The 21,153-nt window shown below is 34.2% G+C and overlaps 1 protein-coding gene across 6 annotated transcripts in view; it reads left to right on the top strand.

The window, feature by feature from the left end:
* Chl1 (cell adhesion molecule L1 like) overlaps positions 1-21,153 on the top strand; it is a 207,927-nt gene that overhangs the window by 114,695 nt on the left and 72,079 nt on the right. For all 6 annotated transcript variants that reach the window (XM_048438481.3, XM_048438479.3, XM_048438482.3 and 3 more), the window contains 2 exons: positions 14,105-14,280; positions 19,709-19,817. In XM_048438481.3, coding sequence (XP_048294438.3) covers positions 14,193-14,280; positions 19,709-19,817 — 197 coding nt within the window. In that variant the 5' untranslated portion in view covers positions 14,105-14,192. The remainder of the gene's footprint in view (positions 1-14,104; positions 14,281-19,708; positions 19,818-21,153) is intronic.

Here is a 21,153-nt window from a genome sequence, read left to right as displayed (position 1 = left end):
ATAGCAATAGTGTTAGTATTAGAATCAAAGGCCAGTGATTATTGGACATACAGAGTTATATAAACTGTATAGTTCTAGCCCGGAATGTTGTATGTGTTATCACTAAAATAAAAGGAGGGGTTGAGTTTAAAATGGCACATGAGCTGATATTGTTTTCCTGTTCTTATTTCTTATTCATGGGAAGAGAGCACAAGATAGAGAGTGTTTGGGGATGTAGGTCAGTGGTCCAACATTCTGTATTAATTCTCCTCAGCAAACAAGCTCAGGATCAGCGGTCAAGTTTTGCAGCTTTAAGGTCATCAACCAAGCAGAGAGCCAACAGAAATGATAAGATCTTTATAAATTTCTCATAACTCCCTTAAAATCATACTCTGTCCCATATGTCTTAAGTGGGACAGACTGCCTCTTACTATTTATGGAATGACACACCCAAAATTACTAAAAAACATATCTCAGCATTTGGACACAAAATAGAGTATTTGAAACAAAAATTTACATCTCCTGTATGAATTGCCATAAATAAATCTGATTTAAACACTTCTGACATGTAGTGATGCATGGCTATTATTTATTTAATGTGTGTTAAATCGATTTGACCAGAGTTGATTTACTCACCATGATTCTCCTGAAGGTTTTGAATTGACAAGAAGGATATAGCTATAAAGTATGACTTTTAAATTTTAATTGACACGTTTATGGAGTATTTTGTGATAGATAGGTTGGTAAATGATTATGTGGCCTGATAATCCACTGATTTAAGTCAACCATCATCTCAAACATGTCTTATTTATTATCTCATATAAAGCAAACATTCAGAATCTTCCTCTCTGGTTATTTTTATGGATATGCTACAAGAATGTTAATTGTAATCACCCTTTGATATAACAATATACTAGAATTCATTCTATTCAAGTTGTTTCATTGTCCTACACATAAAAGCATCCATCCATACTCCTCTCTACTCCTTGATTAGCACCAGCTTGGTTTTACTTCAACAAGAGTACAATTGTAACAGGTCTGACAAAACTGAAGATATTCTGAAGAAGCACTTGTGTCTCTTAATCTGGCTATTCGATGAATGAAACAATTGAACCCAGACAAACGGGAATTTCCCCAGGAAACTCATTCTGGAAAAAGGAAAAAACAGCCAGAGGGGAAACTTACCTCTTCTGGAAAGAGACTTGACACAGTTTTTCCAATTTATCAAAAGATGAGATGAAAGCTCAGACAATGAGGGTTCAATAGTGAGCAAGATATTCTGGGATTGCTAAAATGTACATGTCTTTGGTCCTCTATTTAAACTTTGATTTCCCTTCAGGCTCCAGAGTTGGGGGATTTACTGGACCTTTCTCTGTCTTTCCAATGCAACCGCACTGAGTAAACCTCCCTGTTCTGTTTTCCACATTTACTTTGGCTCTTTTAATTGGCTTTATGAGGATGGGTGGCCAGATATGACTTGGGGGACAGATTTTGATCCATAATTTTATAATAAAACCATGCAAATTTTTTTCTGTGCCTGCTTTGTGATGGCATTTTTAAAATTGTTTGCTGCTGAGTAGTGCCTCATTGTGAAAGCATACCACATTTTCTTTACCCATCTGTCTGATGGTGATTTAAGTTAGGTCCACATCGTGTCTCTTGTGAATAATACTATAGTGACACTGACAGTCCACATGTATTTTCTTTTCCTTTATTTCTTTTTTTGGTCTCATGCAACTCAAGCTGAGCTCCACCTTGTAGTTGGTACCTCTGGGTGGTTTTGAATTTCTGATCCTCCTGTGTCTACATTCGGAATACTTGTATGTGACACCACACCCGGTTTGTGGGGTTCTGGTATCCAAAACCCAAGCTTTGTCCACGTTTGGAAAGAGCTCTACCAACTGAGCTCCATTCAGCTTCAGCAGGCATCCTTTCCACCTATTGATTTCATAGCCTTTGAAAGTTACTGGGGAGGCAAATCTCTTCGTTACTGGTTATAACTGTATTTTTATTTTTTTGATACGTCTGTACTGTTTCCTTTAGCAATTGCACTAATTTATGATCCTAAAACAACATCTAAGTGTTTCTTTTCTCTAAATCTTTAACACAGTTTTGTGGGGGTTTTTTGTTTGTTTGTTTTTTGTTTTTTGACTAACAGCTATTCTTATTGGAATGAGAAAAAAATTTATACATACTTCATGGACTTTGATTTTATCTTTCTGGTTTCAACATATAATTGTTTTCTCCATATACCTGGTAGCCATTTAACAAGTGACTTCTTGGTTATCTTTGCTACTTTTTTAAATTCGATTTTGGTTGTTGAATTGATAAGCTAAAATTTACAGTGGAAGATAAGTTTAAAAGGTTTCCTTTTGGCATGTAGCCTTCAGAGTTTTAAAACAGTAGATGTCTCTGGGTAATTTTGCTTTGAAAAAGGTAAAAGTGTGAATTCAAAACAAAGATGACAGCAATAACATACTGGTTATAAAACAGCATACATCTGGGAAAACGGAAGTTTGAAATGTCCAGCCATGCTGATCCAAATCAACTAATATTACATTGTGTTAATTAATGTTCTCTGGCAATTGGCAATTGTTGTGACCCTCTGGGGTCATGCTCAAGAACCTAGTTTGGAATTCTTGTGTTACAAATCTGCGAATGGACTTAGGTTAAGATTAATGGTTGTGATGGCTTGAATAAAAATGATTCCCATAGGCTCATATATTTGGATGTTTGGTCTGCAGTTGGTGAAATTATCTGGGAAGGTTTGGGAGGGATTAGTAAATATGGGCTGTGTTGAGGGAGGTGCATCCTTTTGATGTTTCAAAAGCCCATACCATTCCTCCATTCCCAATTAGCAATATCTCTCTCTCTTTCCATCACCCACATGCATACACACATGCAAACATATAAGCACATGCACACACTTATATCTGATATTGTAGATCAGATGTAAGCTCCTTGCTACTGCTCTAGCTCCATGTCTGCCTGCCTACTGACATGCTCTATGCCATGATAGTCATTCACTCACTTTCTGAAATTCTAAACTTTAATAAATTCTTTATCTATAAGCTGCATTTCTCGTGGTGACTGTTCACTGCAATAGAGAAGTAACTAGAACAATGGAATATAGCTTACACAGATGCATAAGTTTTCTTTTTGATCCTGCTTCTTTCATACAGATAGTTCACAGCCCATCATGATTTTTTCAAGTGTCTATACTGACTTAATATGACTTACTCATTTTTCAATTTAAGTTCTTTTTTTTTCAGGTATTATCCTTTCCTGTGTCTTAGAGGAAAAGAACAGTGTTAATCATTCTTATCAATTATGTCCACCTGGTTTTGTGTATGACATCTTAAAGTTTTCCATAGAATGAAACTTGTATTAAATATCATATTTGCATATGTGCCTATATGCCTGTATGCACATCTGTATTTTGGGAGACACATGCCTATTCCACTACATATCCTGTAGTTCATGACCACCAGCTGCTAAATATTGGAGGCATTGAGACAGAGTCTTGCAAACCACTTCCTTAGAGGTAGACCAGATGGCTGGAATCAAATTCCTTTCAATAAGAGTCAGAAGGCAAAAATTCATTGAAGGACTCAGTACCACTAGAAGTAGAACGAAATTGTCTTCAGTCTGTATAGTGGTTTTCATGGTACTACATGTATTAAACAATTTATTCCACTTTGAAACCCGCTTCTACACTCATGATAACTCACAAGTCTCCCAATACTTTTGAAAATAAATTAACTACCTAAACAAAATGCAATCACTGATTGTCCCACATTGATGAGAGATTTATGAAAGTTTTAACTTCTTTCACGTTTCATACCATCCCACTTATGAAGTAGATTAAAATACAGTACCATTCACATAAGTATTACAACTATGTTTTAGTATTCAGAAGCAAACCAAAGAAAACTTAATACTTTGAATTTCTTGACTCTTGTCAAAACCACTAAATTCTATGAATATAGTTGACCTTAACTAGTTACTGGTAAAATTAATGAGATTCATTGAAAGTTTCATTTCTACCAGTCTTTATAAAACTATTTCTCCAAACCCAGAAATATGCACCTCAATGTTTTAAACATTTAAAACCATATTTACTTTTACAGGTTTTTAGAATTTAATTTTGTTATCTTTGTGTGAATGCAGAAAAATGTTTAAAATTTAATTGATGTTCTATATGTGGATTGTATTTTGTGTGATATGTATTAAATTTATTCATTTTTTTCTGAAAGATCTATAGAATATCACACTATAGCAGTCATAATAATGATGGATAGAATATGGCACCAGCCTCAGAAAATGTTGGTTTTTGTTATCTTTTATAAATATGTGAAATAATTATATGTAAATATATCATTAATATCTTATTTAGTTAAATCATTTTTATCATTTTGTACTGTTAGGAATTGATTAACGATCTTGCATATAGACCAGAAATCTCTGAGTTACATTTTCATCTATATTTTAGCTTTATAAATTCATTGTAAACACTACAAATATTTGGTTAATACAGAAAAAAATGGAAAAACATTAAAACTCTTAATAATGTGCGTGTATATTTCTAATCAATTTGTTATTATTATATCTAGTTACACCAATCATTGTACATAATTTAGCATCCTTTTTTCAATTTTCAAATTTCTTGTTTGTGGTTGGCCTTCTATCATTTTTCAGACACAATAAAATATTATAATATTGATCAATAATCAGAACAACTTTCATTTCATGTTACACTATTATTTTTAATTCCTTTGCATGATACTGAACAAAGTTGAAAATAAGGGGAGGAGCAGAAATAATAGGGAAGGGGTAGCGAATACTAGATAATGAGAAGATTAAAAAGTTATTAGAGATGAACCATTTTTGAATTGACAGATGGGAATCAAGAGCTGTGTGTTAAAAGGTGATGTGTTCTTCTGTGTTTTCTTTTTAATTTTGGCATGATCCTGGATATAGAAGCCTGTGTGGGAGGTTATAAGGACCCTTTCTTTAATTTATGAATCTCCTGAAGTTGATTTACATGTGATGTGTTTGAAATCTGGTGTAGTTGTTGCGATTACTTTTTCCTATACATTGCACAGGTTTTAAAATAAATTTCACTTTAGGATGTCTTAAATTCACAGCAAAATTGAGCAAGAGATGTAAGGATTTCTTGGAACCCACACATGCGCAGCAACCCCTTTATTAATAGCCCTGCTAGTGATGCACATGCTACAAATGAAAAACCCATACCACATCATAGTTCCCCATACACAGACACACCAGGATGTGCATTTGGTGACCCTAACTAATATACGATAGCTGTGTGTACCACTATGCTTCACACAGAGTATTTCCTTTGCCCCTCATCTTTTCCCTTCTTAGCTCCTAGTCTCTGGGAGTCAGTGATGTCTTGACTGCCTTCCAGAGTAGCATACAATTGTAAGAGTGTAGTACATTGACATCCCCCATTAGTGTCTTTCATTTAACAAAATGTACTCTAGGTTTTTTCATATTTTGATTTTTTTCATAGCTTGATCACTTATTTCTTTTTAGCACTGGTATTCTAAAGACTGGATTACCACGGTGTGTTTGGGTTTACCTGTTGCACTGATTTTTTTTTTATCAATGTCACAGAAATTGGAGTCATCTAGGAAGAGAAAACTGAGAAAAAAACCCACTTCAATAGATTGGTCTGTAGGCAGTTCTGTGGACATTTTCTCGGTTGATTATTGATGTGGGACATTCTACTGTGGATGATGCCACTTTGGGGCTGGTAGTCTGGGGTGATATGGAAAAGCAGCTTTTGTCTAGTTTCTGCCTTTGTTCCTGACCTGATTTGCCTTAGTGAACAACTGTGATTAGAACTTGTAAGCTAAAATCACTTTCCACCACAAGTTCTTCTTATTGTGGTATTCATGACAGTAACATAAAAGAACCTAGAATACCTACTGACTGTTGCTTCCAAGGTTTTATGCATAAAACTGATGTAAACACGTGCATACAGGGCTTTGTGTGGGGTTGATATTTTCAAACTCCTTTTGTGAATCTAAGTCTAGATTGTGTAGTCATATTTGAGTTTTTTAGGAATCCCCCAATGTCTTCCAAAAATTCTGATTTCCTCAGTAATGTAATACAGCATCATTATTTACTACATAGCTCTTTAACTGAGAAAAATAGAGCACCGAGGAGGGGGGGGTCTCACACTCACGTGATCACTTTGCAGGTGCTACACACTAAAAACATTTCAAAATCCTTGGTGCTTGCCAAGTAAAAAATAGTAGGACTATGTAGTTAATAATGGGCAATAAAATGGTCCATACACAAAGAAAATATCATGCAGAGTAGAGATGCTGCCTTGGTTGTGATGCAGTAGGACAGGACTGGGGAACACCAGGGGAGTTATCCTTTTATGAAATGTTCTCTGCTATGGGATAAAATCTACCCGGAATCTGATAGAGGTGAAGCTAATGGAATGTTTTAGCTAGGACGTATGAGAATTTACCTAGATTTATACATATGAAAATATTTCCTACATGTTCACATAAGTTCTATACAGTTTTGCATGCCTATTAAAAATATTCTGTAGATGATTATTAATGCTGTATGAAATATTTTTTGAAAAACACTCAGAATAAAACTTTCACATTGGAACATAAAATAATTTTCCCCATCACTGTATGATTTGGTTTTGGGTATTTTGTTTCTGATACTCCATCAAATATAATGCAATTAGGCTGATTTACAGGATATTCTTTGTTGAATGTATAGACTAACAAAGGAGGAAACTAGTATTTATTTTTATATATTATATTTAGAGGTATGCTAGCAATGCTCAACCACAGTATCTTGCTACTTAAAATATTTCAATGGATATCATATAATTATTAACTAAAACTGATATTTTTCAATAAAATCTTTTGGTTTGTTGTAGAACCTACATTTCTTTGATCCACTGTGTGAAAATATGCCACCTCCGGAGGAAGGATGAATTAACACTTCAAGCAATTCCTTTGTCTTGTCACTTTAGTGACATGAAACACAGTCTAAATGGAGATGGCTATAATGTACAGTATTCCCTTTGTTTTCAGAGTGAAAAGCCATTAGCAGTTATTTCAGGATTACTCTGTTTATGGCATGTGTAAATTGATTCATGATATGAGCCAAGTAGGTGATTGAACAAAAGGCTTTTAATTTTCGGTGTGTTTATCCGTCCTCACTTTCAAGGTGTTGAACAATTCCAGTCACATGCCAGGCTTATGGAAATTGCTGAACCTCCTACCCCAACTATGACCTGATTTCAAATCAGGGGAATCTTTTACTGCAGACTGACAATTGCATAAAAAGGAATTTCATAAAGGCGCATTTGAGGTCAGAGGGGAGTGAAGGTGACTTCCCCTCCATCAGGAAAGTGTCAAATGGTTTTGTCTAAGGCACCTTGCTGGATTTCAGCTCAGTGATTTTTAAGCCTTTTTCATGTGCAGGGAGTAATACAGTTCCAAGTTATAGCAGTGGCTCATTCTAGTACATACACCCATTGTGTTCTTTATTTGGACACCAGTGTCATATTATGCCTGTTCCTGCTGGCTTTCTTTAAAATATGCTGTTGCATTTCAAGCATCCTGAATAGAAAAAATATTTAATGATTTAGAATATACAAAGTTATTTTCAGTCTCTGGAATTCACGGTGGCTGTGACAGCTTGGTGCTGTTCTCGGTGGAAAGGAATGTCACTTTTTTTTGGTTGTGTATATTCCACATCTGTGAAAGGACAGAGTGTCCTTGACATTTATTCTTTTTGCTCTAGCCCTTTTAGTAGTAGCTACACCTCGCCTTTTCAAAGGGTGATCATAATAGTTGTTTTTATCCCTCCTGCTTTGGATGTGCCTCATTCCTTTTTTCTCTTTAGAAATGTAACCTGAATGGGTCTGTGAATAATTGTGAATAGAAGATGCCAGGGTTGTAAATAAAGGATCACTGAGGGAAATGTGCTTAGCTGCCTTTCTAAGGTTGCTGGTTATTCTTTTCCATGTTCAGATTCCTCTCCTCTTCAGAATGAAGAACTTCTTGTCCTTTAAATTCCAGCATACAAATTTCAATAGGTTTTATTTTCTAAGTGGAAAATGAGTGTATTTACAATTCATGAGGAACATTAGAGAACCCTCAGGTCAAGGGTTCTTAGTAAACATGACACCATTATTGTTAAGAGAAGAAAAACAATGATTATTAGGGAATGGTCATTATTCAGAATATATCAACTTCAGTCAGAGACTTTGAGATAGCTAAGAAATACTTTTTTAATGTTCAATTTATAAGGATGAAATGTTTGTGCATTTACCTTAAGTGAGAATTCTTTGCTCTTTTATTCCTCTTTTAAATCATTATATAATTTAAAACAGTCTCCAATTAAAAAAAAAGAAACATTGGTGAATTAGTGAGCAAAAAACATAATGAAGATGAAATTGTATCCTGAGTGTATTCATAAAACTGTCAGAATTTGACTAATTAATATAAATTGGACTTAGATTTTCATTTACCCTGTAGCTTTCTAACATCTTAAACAAATAAAACTTGCATTGACTCTGAGTATTTACTAGTTGCATAGATGAATGTGCGCCTTGATGTCCAAGCAGATGCAAAAAAAAGAGGTGGGTTCCATTCACTTACCAATACTGCATCAATTCTTTTGAGCTTTCCATCTGGATAACAAATAATAGCTATTGCTATATGGCAACTCTGCCTAAAACCAACAGATTTATCTGCAAGAGTAGTATGCTACTATTTCACAGCCTATTGTTTCTTTGGGAGAATCTACTGTTCTCTGATAGCTGAAATTGATAATGTCAGGACTTTTTCTCAAATGTCTGTTCAGTTGTCCTGTGATTTTGACCTGGCGTTTCATGGATAGCTTTCCTTTTCCAGGTTTTCTGGGTGTTGTCTACGATTACAACAGGGATCTGCAGTATGTGCAATCATTAAGCTGGGTAGCCCAGGCTTGTTCCCATGATACCTGCCAAAGGCTGTCAGAGGAAAGCTCTGCAAGGCTTCCTGAGGCCTAGACTCAGATGTCATCCAGTGAGCCAGAGGCTTGAAATGTTCCTACAGTAAGAAAGGGACATGCCAAGATACCAAGATGTATTGAAGGTGTATGAGCACCACAATGCATAATGGAGATGTTTGCAATCTATCACTTCCTTTATTTTTTTCTAGAATATTTTAATTCCATGATGTCATTATGCCACTAACATTTTAGAAATTATATTTTCCTGTTTGAAGGTGGGATATAAATGACTCTGTAAATCTATGTAACAGGAAAGAGTGGGCCTGCTTTCAGTCCTGGCTGCCCTACTATTTTACACCTGAAATAATCACACAGAAACTGTATTCATTTAAACACTGCCTGGCCTATTAGTTCTAGTCTCTCATTGGCTAACTCTTACATCTTGATTCAAGCCATTTCTAATAATCTATATGTCACCACAAGGTCGTGGCTTACCGGGAAAGATTCAGCATGTCTGACCTGACAGTTCCATAGTGGCTCTCCATCTCCTTCTTCCCAGGATTCAGTTCTGTCTACTCTGCCTACCTAAGTGCTGCCCTATCAAAAGGCCAAGGCAGTTTCTTTATTCAACCAATGAAAGCAACACAAAGACAGAAGAACCTCCTACACCAAATTTAAGAAAAGCCTGTAAGCTAGCCATAATCTTAAAATCAAGAGTAGTACTAAGAGAGACTAATCCTATCCTCACCAAGAGCACAGTGGCCACTACTACCAGCACTGTTAGGGTTGATTCTGTGCTAATTATACATTGTCCTACCTGACCCTTCAGAACCTCCCTTATATCGTATAGAAACTATTAAACTTACTGGCATGAAATGTATGAGAGAGGCCAAATGTGTTCTCCCGAGCAGCATACTGAGAGATGGCATATGCACAATGATTCACTTTTCCAAGATCTGGTTTGTTATCCAGGCTGCTCACCAGCTCCCAGTAGTCTGGCATTTTCTTAGGAGACAAAATGGAATCAGCAATGGCTTAGCCTCTCTCCTTTTCTTTTCTAAAGGCATAAGATCAATTTAAGTTAAGAGAACAAATTGTTGCTAGATGTATTGCCTTGGAATTTCTGAATGTGTCAAAGGGAACTGTGGGTATAGCTCAGTTGTAGGGCACTAATCTGTCATGTAAGAGACAATAGGTTTGGGCTGTAGCACTACACATAAACAAAAATGACCAGATGCATCTATGACATCTCCTTGTCATTGATACATTGAAAGTAACATTTTGGCAAGTCTGCTTGTCATTCTCTAAGATCATCCCTTTATACTAACCTGTGTTTAATTCCTATACAACAAGCTTAGTCAATTGGAAGGGTCAAATGTTTGATGTGACATATATGTGTCTGTTTTCTTATATTCTGTCATGTAACAGAAATGAATTTTTCTATTTCCAGTAATGTGCTAAACTAATAGCAGAGTTTTATGCAATCTGGGGATTCATGAATGTGAGTTGATTTGTCTTGCATTATAGTCAATGTCATAAAATTAAGTTATTGGAAATTGTCTCTTTGCAACTGTACCTCAAAATATCTCTGTATATCTTACATTTGTCTTATGTGTCGGTTCTTCTCTGTGCTCCAATAATTGGTTTTATCTTTGAGCTCTGGCACGAGTCATTAAATTCAAATTCTTTCTAAAAAGATAAATAGGATTATAATTTTATTGCTGTTTTCTGTTTCAAAATATATTTACTTAATAATGTGCCCTTTAGGTTTCTGACAATAAAATAAGTCTGACCTTCTACCTCAGTCTGGGAGCTATTTGGGGATTCTGACTTTAGAATTTAAATCTTGCTTAAAAGGTTCTCAGATTCTCTAGTCATTGTTGGACAACCCAGTGTGTAGTGTGTAAGTCAGTCTAATATATTGCCTTTGTAATTGTAAAAAAAAAAGTGGTCTCCCTTTTTACCTTTTAAGATTTTAATGTCATACCTGATGAGCACACAAATTGCCGATAACTGGAGGACAATTCCTGTAGAAGAAAAGAATAATCTATATTCTGAAATTTGACTTATATCTAAGCATGTAGGTTTATTGTGTGTCATTTCTGTTTGTTTTGTGATAGAGTCTATATTGCCTTGACATGCCTGGTCCTTACTATGTATATCAAGTTGACCTATGATTCTCCTGCCTCTGCCTTCAAAGTATGGAGATTGCTACTGTAACTCTCCCATGCCCCTTTATGGGATACAATGTCTTGGTTGATCTTGAAGGCACATACCATTAAACTTCCAAGTCTGATGGATGCTCCTGAGCAACACACTTTTATGAGCTACTCTACTACAGCAATTAGAGACCATTTAATTCATTAGTCTAGATCAGGACAATCAATAAATGAGCCAGTTCTGATTTACTTGGCTGTCCTTAATTCTGGTTATGATGATACATTAGATACTAACCTAGAAATGTGGCCTCCTAGCATCATCATGGTTTTAAAAGCTTTACTCCTTACAAATACATGTCAATTCATTAAACATACATGTGAGATGCCATTGAAGCTATCAGTATTAAACATTAATGTAATAAAATGTTAAATAATATAAGAGTCACTATAGGTAGTAAATTCAAATGATTATTATCTATTGTTTAGGAGGGAGGGAAAAGGAAAATTCAAAGGGAAGATGTTAATATTTTATTTGCACATTCAGTTTTTGAAGTAAATGGAATGTCTTGCAGCTTTATGCTAATGTGTATATCTCAGATGTTTTTCTGATTAAAGGCAATGTTTATATTCATTTTTCTTTGTTGATTAGAATAAGTTATTTCAGAAAGAAAATGAGCTGTCAATCATCACAGTCATAGGTCTGAAAATAGATTCAATTATTTATATAAGTTGTCATAATTGTAAATATTTTTAAGCAAGCAAAGATAACTTTGGCTTTTCAATTCCCATTTTGCTGACAGACAATTAAGATCAGACAAAGTAAAATAATGCATAAAATAAAATATTTTCCCAATTAGTATATTCTGAGGGGACTGTAGGGGAAGGGAACCTTATCCTTCATGATCATTGTATAATTTCTCAAAGTCAAAATACAAAAGTAATTGTTGTTAATGACTATTCCCCAATTCATAAAACAGTAGCATTTGGTTTTTTTGTTTGTTTTTTACTTTAAATGTGACCCACTCCTATATGTATAGGGAAGACACATGTGACGTCTAGTGTTAACTGTCAGTTTGACAGAATCTAGAATGATCTAGGAGATAGGCCTGCAGTTATACTTTTTGGGCACTATCTTGATTGTGTTAAATTGAGGTGAGAAACCCCATATATTGTGAGTGGCACCAATCCTTGGCTAGGATCTTAAACTACTTATGTAGCAAAAGGGAAAAGAACAGTTACAAGCATGCATTCATGTCATTTTCTGGATTTAAAAGCAATGTGGCCAGACTCTTCATTTGCTTGCTGCCTTGATTTCTCTATTTTGCTAGACTATGCCATGAAACCTGAGCTAAAATAAACCTTTCATCCCTTAATGTGTCAGAGTATTTTTCTCTTAGCAGTACCAAAGAAATTGAGACCACATTCTTTACTGTCTCTTTCTTTCCTTTGGTTTTGCAGAGCTGGTGATTGAGTTCCAGGGCCTATCACTGAGCTAACTGGCTGCTAAGCTCCTAAAATCTCTTGAGTTGCAATTAGAAGTAAAACTTAAAAGCTAACATATTTGGAAGTAATTTAAATGTAGTGATTTATCTGATTCTGTAATGAAAAATAAAGTAATTGATTTTTTTAGGAATAAGAAAGTTGTTTTCATGAAAAAAGTCACACTTTGGAGCAAAATATTGTCTTACTGTCAGAGAAAATATATTATGAATATTATAAAGGTGTGACTCTAATATTTCAGGGAGAAAAATGAAGCAATAACAGGAAGGAAAGTCAAAATTTTAATCATTATTTTATTTTCTAATGGGAATCAACTGATGACTTTTCTTTTTGCTTGAAACAATGGCATATTTGTAAATTTTACTTAAAATATATTGTCTTTCTGTATGTGTGTGCATGCACCAATGTATGTGCATAAGTGGATGTGGATATTTGTGCATGTCCATGAGTGACTGTGTATGTGCTCATATGGAGGTCAAGGGTCAACACTGGATGTATTCCTTCATCACTCTCTACCTTGATAATGCTTTCAGAGTTTCCTACAACCTCTCACAGTATAATGAGTTTCTTTGTCTTCCCACCACTTGGGCATAGCTAGTCTTGCTAATGTTATTTTTGGGCCAGGGCTTATCATAGAACCTGTAGCTAACTAATCAGTTTAACTAGCTAGTCAGTGAGCCCCAGGAACCTGTGGTCTCTATCTTCCTGGCATTGGTTTTGTAGCTGGTCCCAGCCACACCTGTCTCTTTGCTTTGCTTCTTGAGATTCAAACTCAGGCCCTTATGCTTGCATGATTAGTGTCTTACTGACTGATTCCATCTCTCTAGGATCCTCCATTATTTCCTTACATTTTCTGCCTGTCTTACTAGAAATACCATCTTATGTTGCAAAATTTTGAATATGAAAATGTATCTGGGTCATTGTGGGCCTTTAATCCCAGGATTTAGGAGGAGGCAGAGGCAAGTGGATCTCAATGAGTTCAAGGACATCCTGGTCAATAAAGTGAGTTCCAGGACAGCCAGGGAAGTTATACAGAGAAACCCTGTCTCAAAAAGCCAAAGTAAGAAAAATAAAAGAAAAATAAAAAAGAAAATGCACTTTACCAGGAGAGACCAAGATTTGTCTTTATGATCTTTAATATTAATATAAAGAATTGAGTGTGAATTTACTACTTTTGAATAAGATTAATGAAATTATTCTCATAGCTACCAATCATTACAGAGGGGGAATATCTTTCATTATAAATCTTACTCTGATTTACAAACTGGAATGGTTCATGGTTTACAACGTATCATACATTACATAAGTAGCTCTTGTTTTAAATATTAAGAAGACTAGTTCATGTTTTGCAGTATTGTCAGATAATAAGTTCATTAGATTGTTAATTTGTTAATTAGGTAATGTGTTTGTTTTTGCTGTGTTCACATTTTAAAGTAGATTAACTGATATCTTGACTTTTCCAGATTTTGCACGTTTTTCTTGGTCGGGACTGGGAAGTACTAGATCATTAAGTTTTTCAGTCTTTGCGTGTTGCCTCCTTTCTGAAGAGTGATGGAGATGCTATTACATGGAAGAGGACTGATCCTGAGTCTAATTTTCCTCCTGTTAAAGTTGTCAAGAGCTGATATACCACTCTCAGGTAAAAGCACTGTGTCCAATTCCTTCTATGGATTTTTTAAAATTGAGCAGGTGTTCAATTTAAAAAAAAAATTAAAAAATTTCTCTTTTATTTCTTAACTGTTATTAATAGTCATGGCTATAAGTTTCAGGTTTGGGTTATGATGTTTAGTTGCTCTCGTAACTTTTCACCTTAATTGTTTTGCTTTTTGTGTAACCTTAGTCTGTTAAAAGAAATACAACTGACAGAAAAGTGATGGTTTGTTCTATGTCTAGGATGATCTGGAATATTACAAAAAGTCTTTTCTTTTATATACTTAGTTTATATCTTATTTTAAGGAGAATTTTGATTTAGAAATTACTAACATTATCAAAGCTATAACAAAAAAAGAATAGACTAAGCCTCATTTATTTAAAAAAGATTTTTTATTTGTTTTCAATTATTTATTCGTGTGTTCAGGTGTGAGTATGTGCAAGTGAGTGAGTGTGTCTTTGGGGGCCAGGGGACCGCATCAGATCCTCCTCGAGCTGGGGAACTGGTATGATACTGGAGATAGGAAAGGAACTTGGGTCCTTTGCAAGAGCAGAGAAGGCTCTTAACTGCTAAGCCATTGATCCAGCCCAGAAGCCTCATAATCTTCCCCAAAATTATTTGTACTTAAAAAATGGAAATAATGATTTATGAAGATAACAAAAGGCCATGTTAGAGTTCAAAACTGTATTACCTAATACTGCCTTCCAATTTAGTGTATTCTAGAGTGTGAATTATTTTAAGTCATCTGTCAGTGAGCTTATGAATGTATATTTATAATATCTTGGTAATTGCATGCAAAAGGTTAGTAGTCATCATCCATCATTTTCAACAAATTATATTAATAGTTCGAAATTAATGCAACTGTAATCACACTTTATGTAATGGTTTATACAGGATGAGATGTGGACAATCGAGAACAGATTTTAGCTGTGAAAAGTCCTTAAAATGTGATTCAGATATGTTTATCATGCATTTCTACCAGAGTCCCTTCTGTGTCAGCTGTATATACAGTAGAAGGGTATGAGTTCTTTGTTTATTAGAATCTCAACATTGAAAAATAGCATTATGGATCATGCAAATTCTAAAGAAATCATCTTTTCCTCAGATAATTTAATGAATTGTTTAAGAGTACTAGTAGTGAGGTAAAATTTCCTTTTGAAGTACTTAGACTGAGTGTGACTAGAAAACAAGAAAACCATTTAGGATGTGTTGTAAAATCACCTTTGACAGTCACTCTGAATTGCTTTAAAGAAGCTGTTATGTACACCACACAATGTACTGGTAGTCCAATACTGTCTTGATTCCTCAGGTGAGAATCTACTCTCTTCTATTCTTAACAGGTGGTTGAGCCTCTGTTTCAGTATTCTCAACTGCTAAGGAAGTTTAATTCCCTGTTCTGCATGTATGTTTATATACATATGTACATTTCTTCTAATAAGCTAAAATCTTGCAGCTTGTACAAGTTCATCAAAATTCATCAGTGACCAACTGAGAGTTTAAACACCATCATAATTAGTAGATTTTCTCATTAAAAGAAATTATGTGGGTTTTCTGTTTTGTTGTTGTTGTTTCTGTTTTGGCCTGCAGGTGCATGCCAGGTGTCAAAACAGGTCTGAAGACGGCAATGAATACCCTGGGACTAGAATTCAATGATGGTACAACACCTTATGTGTTCTTTGTACCAAACCTATGTCCCTTGGACAGGTAGCAAGTGCTCTTAATGCTGAGGCATCTCTCCAGCCTCATTAAATTTTCACAGATAGAAACAGCAAGGGTGCATGTGGTATTCCAGATTCAAATGTCTGACCTTATTCTCTAACAAACACATGCATGTTCCCTGTTTTTGCACTTGTTCTTCCATGATGAAGAATGCAAGATTTTGTATTAGCTCTTGTCACTTATTATTAGTCTGTTAGTCTCTGTTACTTATCGTTCATGCTGTAATGTCCTCAGACAATTGTTATAAAATATTAATAGCATGTTTTCAGAGCGACTGAATATTGCCCATGTATTTTGGCACTCTAGAGTACTCACTAGTAAATGCAACCAAGGCAGGTATCCAATTTGAATGTCAACGAGTCTGGTGTCTCTGTAATTGGTCTAATTATGGAGGAAAGGATTTGTAATGTGGAATATATATTCATACAAACACCCAAAGGTTATTAGCTCCATTCCCTGAATAATTAGTTATTGCAAAGCCTTTACAACGTTAGCAAATTTAAGAAGGAATAATGTAATAAACAAGTTGTTCTCAAGTTCTTAGCTGGTATCTTTGGGACTGCGGCTGTGCCTCTCTCTACCATTTGTAACTGCAATAGAATTTACACAGTATGAACTTACAAGGAGCTCAAAACCCACTCTGCCTAACGGGCATTAATCAGAAATGAGACAGCTGTCAATGTGGAAGTGTGTAGCAAATACTAAAGTGGTGATTGCTATCCACTGGATGAAGCCTGAATTTGAGCTGGCAGCAGTGTAATTTACCACTTTTGTTAGGCAAAAAGAAAATAAATGCAATCTTAAAATTGAGAAGCGCTTTCGGTTTTTAAGTCTAAACTGGCTGTTGATGCTTAAATGATGGTTTGTGGACGCTTCGGGATCTAAGAGATACATTTAGATGGCCTGTGAGACCCAAGTGATTGGAAAATAATATCCTGGTTCCAGTTCCTACCCCATTTCACTTTCATTGTCATCTGTACTGATTCTTTGAAATCTATAGTAGAAAAACTTCGCTTTCCCTATCACCAATAATGGCATGAGTTCTGAGCTGTCCAACATGCAAGGTGTGTCTCGTGGTCATACATTCATATTCACATACCGCTAAACCAGCACAATTTTTAAGATTAAAATTGTTAAATCTGTAAAACAATATTAACTTTGTTAACTCTCTACCTCTCAAGAATACTGGGACACACTGTAAAATAGATATGAAATAATTCTACTGCATTAAAGTGAAAGGATTTCCTTGGTTTTTTTTTCAATAATATCATTGCTTCAATACATACTATTTTACTTGAAAGTATGACTGACAGACTAATTATGGTTGGTCAGATGTTTGCAGGCAGATAGTTTTCCCTTAAAGGAACGAAATGATCCTGACACTTCAAGATAAACTGGAAATATAAGTATAACTGTCAATGACCAAATCTGAATGTTCACGTAAAAATTAGACTTGTAGAAGCCCGAGGCCAAAAGCTTCCAAACATCAGTGACTTTCCTGATTAGATCAGTGGCCATGCTGAGCAGAGTGACATTATTTGATTGCCTGTTAGAAAATATACAATTATTTGTCAGATCTACATCACTCAACAAATCTGTACATTTTTTTGAAAAAGACTACTGTGTGCTGGTCCAAAAATTATACATAGGTCAAAAAGTTGCTAAAATTGCACAACATAATAGAATAAGAAGAAGCATACTGGTTAAGTTTTAGATTCACACTATAATAGATGTTTAAGAATAAAATGAAAACCAAAATTGTCTGACTGGAATTTATAATTTTCCATTCCTTCTATTTCCATGTTCATAGGAAAGTTGAATTTGTACATTTTTAATCACATTGGAATATTTCAACTTATAGAGTGCAGAAGTAAACATGAGAGTTCTGCCATCTCTTTAAAAATGACAGAAGTGCAGTTCTGTAAAATAATGAAACCCTTCTTCTGGTATCTAGTGATTTCCATATGATATTATTTATTATAACCTATTATGGGATTAATTTTAAAAATTAAATAAACACATGCAGTTTTAACTTCCTATGTAGTTAAAATTGTTACTCATAATCTGGTTAAACAGGGACAATTTTGGTACTTTGTAATTTTAAGGAGGGTGAAGATGTCAAGGGCTGGCCCAGTGTCCTGGGGTTGAAGGACCTATCTGTACCTTTCCTTTTGATTACCCAGTAATCAGTTGCTTGTCTGCAAATTACCTTTCTCAAAAACACACATGCCAAAGTCAGCTTTTGCTACCTATTGCTTTGTAATTCCTTATAAATTAATAATATAAATTAACAGTTGTCAGAATTAAACTAAAGAATGTCTCAATTTGAAAATGACTGAGTGCTTACTTGAAGTATAGCATTATGTACATAATTATGTAGATAATTATCTTTGGTTTATTTCAAAACTTAATCCAAGTTCTTGTCTTCGGCATCCATGAATTTTGTGTACTTCTATTTTACATTGATTTTAGAATGGGGAATGACAATTCAAGTAAGGAAGAAAAATAAAGATAAATTCATGAATGGATAGTGTCAAATCCCAAGGAAGATTGTAGAAAAGTATTTATCAACAAAAATAATAAATAGAAATCAAAGAAAGAAAAAAATCCTTTTGTAATAAGTATGGACTTTTGGCAGATCTTAATTAGCCATTGATCAATGATTTCAGACTATCAGTACCACACTAATCACACATTGCTTGTAAAATGATTTTGGCATTTATCCCCAGAGCCAGTTCCATTATATCTATATCTGAAAATTTATTGTATATTGATACTTCAATAATGAAAAACTCTATAATGCCTGCATATCTATTGAAATAAATATTAACTAGAAAGAGAGATGGAAAATAAACATGCCCTATACTAGAAGAAATATCAAAAAAGACCCAGGATGACAATAGGGTAAATATTCTAAATTAATTAATTATAATATTTATATAAAAGCAGTGAACATTACAGAAAAACATTCCAAATGATAGCAATTTCTAAAAAATCAGTGCACATGCCTACATAAATGGCATGCCAACAATTTTAAAAATAAATATTAAAGTTATCATATGATGTTTTTCTTATGTTTTATAAATTGTCTCATATTTCTGGGGTTAATTGAGAGTTATGTATGAAGCAATATAAAATGATGGCAGGGGAATATTTTTCTTAGACATAAATACATGATAAAAAGAAGTAAAGTTCTTGGGATAGCCTTTTGCTTTGCATATTAATTACTGTTCTTATTACTGTGGTAGAGTATTTGTGAAAGTAAATGTAAAAGCACCTATGAGAGGGCAGGTTTGTTCTGGTTCATGGTTTGATGGGATGGACTCCATTGTGTCAGAGAAGGTGGTGAGAGGCAGATGTAGCTGGTCAGTTTGCACTCATAGTCAAGAAGAAAAGAGTGGTGAATGGTGTTCAGGTGATTACCTCATTTTCTAATATCCATATCTCCACCCCATTGGATCATGCTGTTCACATTTCATAATTAGGATGGCTCTCTCCTTCTCCTTTAAACCATTTTGGAAACACCCAGATAGATGCACTCCATCATGTGTTTCCTGAGCAGTTCTAAATACAGCCAACTTGACACTGAAGATTATCCATCACACTTTCTGATGTAAAAAGCATATGTTGTTCTGTTACTTAATCTTGTCCTGTTTTTGAAAACCTCTTTCTTCAAGTATATTGTTTTGATATTCAGTTCAACAGGTACCAACAATCATCAAGCAGTCGCATGTGCAAGTTGTAGCCTTTCCTTTTGATGAGTATTTTCAAATTGAATGTGAAGCTAAAGGAAACCCAGAACCAAAGTAAGTCTATTAGAAAATAATATAATAAAATGTTATATAAATAAAACAATGTAATAAAATTAAAATAAAATTCTTTCACATATCTATGGTGTCATGGATCACATAGATATGTGAAAATATTTTATTTTAATATACTATTTTATTTACAAAATATGTCATATATATGTGAAAGTATTTTATTTTATGTTGGTTTACTGTGACTATCAAAGTTAGAATACAAATCCACATATGATTGAAACACCAGATTTATAAGTAAATGGTAGTTAAGTCAACTGTTGTGTGATATTTTGATTGTATTTGACAATAAAGTTTGCTTTTGACTCAGAGGGCAGAGCTAGCCACTAGCCTATTAACCTCTGATGTTTTGGAGGATGGAAGATGTAGTAAGACGGGGCTTAGAGAGGTCTTATTCTTTTTGGATGGAGGAATGGAGAGGTAGGAAGAAAGTCACTAATGACTATTCTGTGGCTTCACTGATCTTTATGGTTCTTCTCCTGGTATCTGACCCCATTTTTTATCATTATGAATAATTAGATAAATGCATCAGTTATAAATCCAAATATGTTTATGTAGGTCTCAGAGGCATGTCTACTTATTATTCATGCAACTATTCATGTGTGGTTAGAACATAACTGTGTATTTTTTCTCAAATTCAATTCTGGAATATTTTTCTAAAACTATAATGACTCTTTCCCTATAAATCTACTCTCATTATTTATAAAGCATTTCCCTATAGTAATAACGGGGAATAAATTTATCAAAAGATCTATCTATAGAGTTTCTTACCACTGTAGTACTTATAAGTAGAAAAGCATTGAAATGTGTTAAAAATTAAACAATAACCCATGTCAGAAATATGAGATATCATCATAAAATTACTTTTACTATTACTTTAAAACTGACAGTTTTTAACTGGAAAAATTATATATTTAAGACATATTCAAATGTGTCATACACTTAAAAATGCCAGATAAAGAGGATTAATGGAATTTGTATTTGAGTTTGTCTGTGTGTTTCTTCACATAAACATATATTCAGAGAAGCACATTCTATACTTGTCTTTATTTCATGTGCTAAAATATAGCAGTGATCCAGAATTATATGTGGATATCATATGAATATATAGATGTATGAATACATATAATGAGAAATATTTTTACATGCTTTCAATTTAAAAGAAAATAAAACTGCCCTCACTCTCCTTTCTTGCATTTCACTGTATTTTCCTTACTTATAAGACATACTGGATTTGTCTTTATATAATGTTAAGATTTATTATATATATATATTTAAAACTCATAAATTCTCTTGGTTTTATCATTTGTACATTTATTTA

Source organism: Myodes glareolus, chromosome 3, assembly GCF_982192425.1.
Source record: "Myodes glareolus chromosome 3, mMyoGla1.1, whole genome shotgun sequence".
NCBI lineage: Eukaryota > Metazoa > Chordata > Mammalia > Rodentia > Cricetidae > Myodes > Myodes glareolus.
Note: the sequence above shows the minus strand (reverse complement) of the source record. Positions and strands in the feature narration are given on the sequence as shown.